The following is an 8922-nucleotide window of genomic DNA, read 5'->3' on the forward strand; positions in this document are numbered from 1 at the left end:
GCACATCAGAACATGAAACAAATGCATGTTAAAATTAGATTACCGCACAATAAACATAAAACGAGAGGCACATCATGTAAAAAATCCAAAGAATAAAGAAAATAATAAAAATCTTATTTTACCGTTTAGCTGTTATTTTTTGTCCTCTGTGTTTACTGGTCCTTTGCGGTGTTTCCTGCGTCGCGTTTCTTAAAGTACTGATCCAATGACGTCTGCTTTTGCGTGGCGTGGCATCTTCTTCCAAAAAAGGCCCGTCTCATCACAATTAAAAACTTGCTGTGCACCGTAGTCTTCGTCGATCATCAATTGTGTGAATTTTTGCACAAATTCGGCGGCCGCTTCGTGGTCGGCGCTGGATGCCTCGCCATGGCGAACAACAGAGTGAAGTCCAGTCCTCCTTTTAAACTTCTCGAACCACCCACGCGATGCCTTAAACTCCGGGTGTGGTCCTTGTGCCGAATTTCCTTCGCCTGCGTCCTCCTTCGCTATGTCGGTAAAAATGGCGATTGCTTTTGCGCAAATTATGGCCTCCGTCACTGTGTCACCCGCGATCTCTTTGTCTTTTATCCACATGAGTAGCAACCTCTCCATCTCGTCGTTCACTGCTGACCGCCTCTTGGAAATTACAGAGAGGCCTTTGGAAGGAACCGTAGCTTTTAGGGCTTCCTTTTGTTTTATTATCGTGCTGATCGTTGATGTATTACGGCCATATTCTTTTGCGAGATCGCTCAAACGCATCCCCTTTTCGTACCTTTCTAGTATCTCTTTCTTTGTTTCTATGGCCAGAAAAAGTCTCTTCCTCTTCTTTTCTCCTGTTTTGGGGTCCATTGCGAATAACGTGGGTTCTCTCTCTCTCGCTGCATACACACGAACACGTAGCATGCCGGGATACACGCATACGCAATGGGTTGCCGGGCAGATTTTAGGCGATAGCCAATGGCAGAGCAGCTACAAGTTTGTTTACGTTCGGGGAACTCTGGGAGCGGCGAATAGCGCTATTCGCCGCTCCCAGAGTTCACCTCGTATCCTGAAATGCTTCCGTAACAAGAGGCAATATTTTCCCATTCAGAAACCTCGTAACCTGAAAATTTCGGATGTAGGGACATTCGTAAGTCGAGGTACCACTGTATTTGCCCTCCGAAGGCCAAATGTAAACCGTAACACAGTAATAAATGTGTACAATAAAATATTCCGTTTTGATATAACTTTTTTAAAAGGTTGTAACTTAAAAACTGTTAGAGATAAAGCCATACTGTAAATGAGAAAAATCATAAGTATGAACCAAAGTTTGTGATGGCAATAAATTAACACTTATAATAATGTGGAAAAGTTCCATTCAAATGCAATCATCACGCAGGAACAAAGATAATCGATACAAAATCAAAGCAAAATCATAAGATTCCCCGAGTCAATGCCGCGGAAAAGACGTCGCTTTCAGGATCAGCACTCTGGACAGCTCCGTATGTAGCTGTCCAGAGTGCTGATCCTGAGCGCCGTATGGAGCCGGCTTTTCATATGAAGACTACGACCCCCAGAATGCGTTGCGCTCCCAACATGGCGTCTCACAGGGGAGGCTTCTGAACGCAGCTGCGTAAACATCAGTATTTAGAGGTTAAATAGCCATATTTTCAGACCAGAGAATGAAAATGCTGCTTTCTTTAGGAAAACGGCTCCACAAAGCGGCCGCTTACGCCCGTCAGCGTCGCTGTCTGGCCTGCCGCGCCAGCAGCGGCCTGTCCCCGGTCCGAGGCGAGGCTGTGACGGTCGGGTCAAGCCGGGAGCTGGTGCAGAGACTGGGCTCACAGGTGGAGGTCAGGACGGGCTTCATCACTGACGAAGAAGAGCGCTCTTTCCTACGAGAGCTGGAGCCAGGCCTGAAGAAGAAGCGCTACGAGTTCGACCACTGGGACGACGTAAGCTGTTGCGTTCACGGCTGACGGTTTTAACAGCCTAAGATGGTTTACCTGCGGTGACGGACGGTGTCTTTGCTCGTGCTGCTTCTTCACGTGCAGGCTATTCACGGGTACCGGGAGACCGAACGCGTGACTTGGGACGCAGCCTGTGAGGAGGTCCTGAGTCGTGTCCGATCTGCAGCGTTTCCTGAGGGCAGTCGACTCCTTGGTCCCGTGCACGTCCTGGATCTGGACAAGTCGGGCTACATCAAGCCTCACATCGACAGTGTCAAGGTAAGATTTCTCTTTGTTCTACCTTGTGCGGTGCCAAATACGATTAATCGTAACCACAAGTGTTAGATCTGTCTCGCTCTTACGGTCATCCTCACTGTCTCTCCTGACGGTTCAGTTTTGTGGCAGCACCATCGCTGGATTAAGTCTCCTGTCGGACTGTATCATGCGCTTGGTGACGGAGGATGACGCCAGTGAATGGGTGGACCTGCTACTGCCCCGACGCTCCCTTTACATACTGAGGTTTTTGCATACACCGACGCAGTCCCTGGGGAAAACAAACAAACATGGAATCGCCTCTTGGAGGATGTTCCTTCAACTGTTTGTAGAAAGAAAGAAAAATCAGACATTCCAGAAATGTGCCATTTTGTTCAAAATGACAAAACTAATGGCAACAAGTCATAATAATAAAAGAAAATTATTTTTGTCCGTTGCAATTGCTTTTTTGCTTTAGATCAAGCATAGGAAACAATATACCAAACTTACTAAATGAAACGATTAGATGTGTGTCCTCCAGGAGCAGTGATTCCGAAACGTTTGCCAGGCGTTCTATAAACCTGAGTGTGCTTTAGTTGTGCTTTACGACCACTTCCAACATCAAGCTTTAAAACCCTGCCGTTTTCTCTCCCGTACGCTTCGCACCCATGCAGGGACCAGGCCAGGTATAAGTTCACTCATCAAATCCTGAAAGACGAGGAGTCTGTGTTCAACGGACAGAAGGTGCCTCGCCTGCGCCGCATCTCCGTCATCTGCCGAAACCTTCCCAGCTAACGCTCGATGCAGTTTCAGCTGGGATATCAAAGGAACGCTGCGTGAATTGACATTTTGTTCTAAATCTGTTAAATAGATTGTGAATAATATTGTAAGTAAATCAAGTGAACTGAACCGATGCAATCTTGATCCTTAATTTGAATATATTTGTATTTTAAATATTTAAAGAAGGCAAGCAAAAAGGTCTCCCCACCGACACGTTTCCCCAGCTGCAGGACATGTCGGTCAATTTAAGGTGGAGTTTGGAGTGCTCATAGTCTATTTAAATGTCTTACACTACGCTCTAATCAGATCACCATCCTACCAAGATTTTCACTCTTGCGTTTTGCATTGTTCACACGTATGTATGTTTTCTGTGACAAGTTTTTTCTACATACCATGTAAACAAACCAAAATCCTTAGACATCATGAGGTTTTAAGGTTTATTCGAAATAATTATCCCTATGACAACCAAGACAGACTTTTTCCCCCCCCCCCATTTATCAAACTAACTATTCACACATGGAGAGAAACCGTTCGATTACATGAATCCGATTCATTGTGAGATTTCAACACAAGACACTGAGATAGATGCCACCTGTATCAACCTTCGATGCCTGCTCAGTTTTAACTCTGGCAGAGGCAAGTCTTTTCTGAAAACGGGACAATTGGGACAGTTTCAGAACACGCCTCTCCTCCTGGGTTCTCTCCACCCCTGGCAGCCATTCCCTCGTTTCCACCGGTTATTCAGTGAGGTAGAAGTGCATTTTGTCGTTCACACTCTTGCGCTCTGGATTGAGGCGCTTCAGAATCTGTGCCAGCACGTTGACCGTCTGCTCACTGCTCAAACCGGTACGCTTGGTCTGGAACTTCTTCAGCAGGTCTTTGGTGGTCATGGGTTTGCGGATTAGGTACCGGCGGACTGCTTCCTCCGTCAGCTGCACATCGCTTTGGGGCCAGATAATAGAGATGTTTTTACAATGTTCACCAGATGTCTTCATTCAAATTACCCTAAATTAATGTCAAAAGCTCGTCATCAACCTTTTTCCCCGTTGAGGAAGAGGAGACCTCTTCACCGCCATTAAACATGAACATCAAGTGTTCAGCGATGTAGTTTCTACTTAATGCATTTTCTGTGTCTGGATGCATTTCTTTTATTAACATCAGCAGACCAGAAACTTTCTGCACAGCTGGATTGTTAATCATTTAACCTGCTTTAATCAGATAATAAGCACATAAATCTAATATAAAGAGTAAAATGACAAAAATACAATATACCCAGATCTTTAATGAACTAGAACAAACCAGTTATTTTAAAGGGCTTAAATTAATTTGAATGTTGATATTTCACTCTAAACTCAGGAGGAATAAATGACCTTTTGTATTTATTTTAGCGGTATTGACGTACCTTGAGCTAGGAGGGGATTTGCCTGATGGAGGTTGAGGCGTACTCTTCCCCGAGGGAACGGGACTCTGGCTGCTGGGCTCCATCTTTCGCCTTTTGGCAGCTGGTGAGTCGGTTCCAGGACCCTGAGGCTGTCTTTTACCTGGAACTGAAGAGACGTAGGTGGAATGCAGCAACAACAACAAACCAGTTTCACAGTTAGCTGTGATTTATAATTCTAACTTTGGATACGTGTGTTTGCGTTGCACGAGCAAACACCTTGCTCTAGCTTGGTGGCCGCAGCACGGAGTGTGTTGGATGTGGAGGCGGAGTCTATGGATGGTGTTCCGGGGCGGCTGCCAGTCCTTGAGCTCCCTGCTGAGCCCCGCCCACCTCCACGTTTAGGAGGTGTGCGCTTCTTCTAAGGTACATTTGATGAGAACAAAAAAAAAAAACACTGCACAAAATAAACATTTCTGTCAATAAATCACCAATAAGAGCGCTACGTGTTACAGAACTCACTGCAAATTACATCATTTTACTGCAGGTGTGATAAAAGTCACATTAATAAATTAGGAGCAAAATATTCAGTCTCACACACACACACACACACACACACACACCATGAACAGAGCCGAGGCCGTCTCGCCCTCGATGTCGCTGTCGTCTGAGCTTTCTGATTCTCCGCTGCTGTCTGATACACAAAAAATAAATGCAAAATTTCAGTCAGGAGTTTTATTTATATATATGGTCAAATCAAGATCGCCATGAGATTTCACACCTTTTTTCTTCTTCTTTTCTAGCTGAACTGGGGTTTTCTTTCCTTCCTCCTCCTCTTCTTCCTCTTTTGCTTCCTCGTCATTCTGCTTCTCCTCTTCGCTCTCTTCCTCACTTTCAGATGCTTCATCAATTCCTGAAAAAGAAAAATATTTGGAAAGAAAATCTGAACACCAGCCTCTTTCAATAACGCAAATAAACATCCACACTATAAAGCATTGAAATATAAATCAGTGATAAGTGGATCAGCAAAGGTCAGTAATGGTTCAGGACAAGATGACCTGACCTTTAGGGAGGTCCTCGCCTTTGCTGAGTTTTCCCTTCTCTGGCTCTTCATCTGAACTATTTTTAGAAAACAAAAATGATCTGTTTTTAGGAGTAGCAAATGCACAAAAACACACATTACAAAGCTCAAAGAGCAACCCGACCTGCTTTCAGCCGACATGTAATCCACCTCTAGACCCTCGTAGTCTCCATCATCGCTGTCCTCCAGAGGCTCCTCACCGCTCTTCTTCTTTTTCTTCCCTTTTTGTTTCCCTTTGTTATTTTTAGTCTTTGTCTTGCTCTCTCCATCTGTCCAGTAAAAACAAAATGACATGATATTATGTTCCAGTTAACGCTGAAGTTACAACACAATCATTTCTCTGTCCCATCTGATGTCTCCTCACCATCCCCCATACTGCTGTTGCTGTCGTCGCTGCTCATCTCCAGGTCGTCTTCAAGGTCATGAATCCGTAGGTCGCCCCCTTTCCTACCGCCCTTCTTTTTCTTCTTCCCCGACCTTTCCGCCTCATCGTCGTCATCATCATCGCCTCGCTCCTGCTCCCGGAGACGTCTCTGAAGCATGATGCTAAAGTGATTCACCACCTTGTTTCTTCTGTGAAAGGAGAGGAATGCGTTTCATTAAGTTGGATAAAATAAACAAACATCCATGTCGGTTCCCTTCCTCACCTCCCCCACTCCTCCTCAGCCTCCTCGGCAGTGAGCGTTCTATGTTTTGCCAGTGGTGTGAAGTTGTACCAGCTGTGGACAGGGAAGGCCTCAAAAGCCCCATCAGGACACTGTGTGAATATGTAGTAGGATGCGTTTTCTGTCACGCCGCCCTTCTTTTGACCTTTGAACCTGACGCAAACATGTTCACAAACAGAGGAGGGATATTGTATCACGTCTGCAAACACAATCTCACAATATCATCCTAGCCGCCACCACAGAGCTTTTAGAATACATAAATTTTTATCTTAGCTGCTGCACAAAAATAGCTATAATCAGTTTCCAGTGCATCATCGGAATGTGTGCGTTCTCTACAAACATGGATCATTCAGATTTCGTTGGGGGTGACAGTGACAAAAGGCGCTTTTCTCTTTACCTCTTGCCAGCCTTGCCATTGACCTTGAGAATCCAGGGCTGGTCCTCCACTTTGAATTCTCGTGTAACAATTCCAAACTTCTTCCGCCGTGCTTCTTCACGCTGCTTTTTTCCGAACTCGCTGCCAGCTGCACCGTCTGGCATCTCTTCCTCCCCGTAAATTCGCCGAGCGGTCATGTCTCTCTCCATACGAGCCTGTGAAGAGAGGTGGGGGGGGTTCCCAAAATATTCACAATTATTAATGGATCATTCTAAGTACAACAACTATTACCGGTACTTAACCAAGCAACTTCTACTACTACTACTACTACTACTAATAGCAAATCAGATTATCATCATCATACAGTGTTATCCCGAGACTGTTATCACACTGTGAATTTCTCATAACATTTCAACCCTCGTCGGATGCGAGCCTGGATCTCACCTGTGTCCAGGTTGAGCAGTTGACCTTGTCGCCATCGTTGAAAGCCATTATATTGTACTTTTTGCTGGTATTTCTATGAGACAGGGAAATGCAAAAAAAAAAAAAAAGGTGTTTCAATTTTATCTGACTATTCTTATTAAAAGGTCACTTGCTCCAGATAAACGGCTTCATTCGTATTAAAACTAACAACACAAACTAAACATGCTGTACAATACAGCAATAAAGGTAGATGTTTGTAGCGATGTGAAGGACCTCTACGTGTAGGTTTACTGGTACATAAATAATTGCCTTAAAAATTACACTTTTGATATGACTGCGTCCCAAGGCAAACTCGAACATGCACACCAAAAAGTAGTAACACTTGTTCATTTTGATATTTGCATAACAATTAGTTTCCACATTACTTACTTCGGAACTCGCACAGTGTATTCTGTGGTTGCGGAACTGCTGCTGCCCTGGAAAACAAGCAGAATCAGAGGATGTATTTTAGAAAACTGTTTTCCAGTGATTTGTTTCTCACAAAAAATACACAAGAGATTTAAAATGCGTCATCGCCTTTATTTGCAAATTTACTTAGGTAATTTGTGTCGCACAGGACTTAGACGTAAACAAGGTAGAGGACTTCCTCGGGTCAACAGTGCAGCGTGATGGAGAACGTGGAAAGAAGGAAGAACCGTGTGGAGGAAAGTATCAGGTGTGCTCTGTGAAAGGTGGTGGGTTGGTTGAGAATGAATGCATGAATGAATGACTGGGCACAATCCCAGTCATGTTGCTTTATCAAATTTGCCCCCAAAATGAGTGTTTTTTTTATTTTATTTTGTATTTATATTTCTAGTACTTCAGTAATATCAAACATCCCTTATCCTCTTCTAAGCTTCATCACTACACTCTAATGTGAAAGGCTGAGCCCAATAAAATATAAAAAAACAAAAAAACAATAAAGCGGTCTACGTTGCAGGCCTTTGCTTGCTGTATATTTGCAGCAGTATATAATTACAAGTTCAGTCTTTCATTAAGTTACCAGTGAAGTCATGTTTGGGAGTCTTGGAGATTTTCTCCGCGCATCAACGGGTTCTTCAGGCTCGATGAACACACTGGAAGAAACGAAGAGCTCACTTAATAACGACATTACGGCAGGAAAGAGCGCCAGGTGTATCCACCGATAATCAAAGTCAATGAGATAAAATGTTGTCTTCTAAGGAAGCGACTGATATTAGTTAACGTTAGCACCCAAAAGCAACAGATACAGCGCGCTATTGCAGCCATTTTACAGCTTCTACCAACTACGAAGACGAGAAACTAATGGGATAAGCTAATACCAAACTCACATTGCGTTTCAGTGAAATGGAAGCACCAAAAACGTCGACATTTGTACCGTCGCTACTTTTCCGGTACGCGTAATCCTACGTCTCGGTTCCGTCAGTACATCTCGCCGATGGGAAACAAGTTCTGGAAAGAATAGTTCCTAGCAGCGTGCGCCATGATCTGACAGAAATGAGGAAAACATGTCCTTTCAAAGTAAAAGGGCTGAGAGCTCATGGATTCTGTCTTGGATGCAATGAGGGGGGGGGGGGGGGGGGGGCTGCAGGGATTCAAACTCACCTCTATATGGATATGCAGGCTCCTTTATAGGAACTGTGCTCATAGGCAAGATCTGTGAAGACTAAATACCAGAGACCTTACAATGCCACACTGTGAGTTGTGGCCACGAGATGACAGTGTTGGCTCAGGCATTCGTTTCCATAAGTAGTAGGTGAGGATGCTCAGGGTCGATGCCAACGTTCAGAGCCCCGTTTTAATTACAAAACATCCTACCAACATCACTGTCTCTTTATTTTCATTCCTTTTTTGTGTGTCAACCGTGTAACAGTATTTACGATGGATTTAAGAAGTTCAGTAATGAAAGAAAGAGCTTTGGAACGCTTCACTCAGAATCAGAATAACCTTTTAACGCATTACGACATCAGACTGCAAGTCTCTTTTCTTCATTTGTATTTGTTGGCATTTGTAAGTTATTTGCATACTGCCAAAGGTGCTCC

The 8922-nt window shown here is 44.2% G+C and overlaps 2 protein-coding genes across 2 annotated transcripts; one reads left to right on the forward strand and one right to left on the reverse strand.

Annotated features, from left to right (window-relative positions):
• Positions 1-1554: 1554 nt before the first annotated feature.
• Positions 1555-3066, forward strand: alkbh7 (alkB homolog 7). The gene is made up of 4 exons (XM_068750253.1): positions 1555-1913; positions 2013-2186; positions 2302-2426; positions 2834-3066. The coding sequence occupies exons 1-4, from the start codon at positions 1641-1643 to the stop codon at positions 2952-2954; spliced, it is 693 nt and encodes a 230-aa protein (XP_068606354.1). The 5' UTR covers positions 1555-1640; the 3' UTR covers positions 2955-3066.
• A 374-nt stretch (positions 3067-3440) lies between these two features.
• On the reverse strand, positions 3441-8290 carry gtf2f1 (general transcription factor IIF, polypeptide 1). The gene is made up of 14 exons (XM_068749818.1): positions 8212-8290; positions 7905-7977; positions 7292-7338; positions 6884-6956; positions 6461-6654; positions 6046-6216; positions 5763-5971; positions 5523-5667; positions 5381-5436; positions 5099-5230; positions 4941-5011; positions 4597-4738; positions 4342-4480; positions 3441-3881 (listed from the first exon to the last, which is right to left on the reverse strand). The coding sequence occupies exons 2-14, from the start codon at positions 7914-7916 to the stop codon at positions 3677-3679; spliced, it is 1596 nt and encodes a 531-aa protein (XP_068605919.1). The 5' UTR covers positions 7917-7977; positions 8212-8290; the 3' UTR covers positions 3441-3676.
• Between the last annotated feature and the right edge of the window lie 632 nt (positions 8291-8922).

This window comes from Brachionichthys hirsutus, chromosome 16 (genome assembly GCF_040956055.1).
Source record: "Brachionichthys hirsutus isolate HB-005 chromosome 16, CSIRO-AGI_Bhir_v1, whole genome shotgun sequence".
NCBI classification, from domain to species: domain Eukaryota; kingdom Metazoa; phylum Chordata; class Actinopteri; order Lophiiformes; family Brachionichthyidae; genus Brachionichthys; species Brachionichthys hirsutus.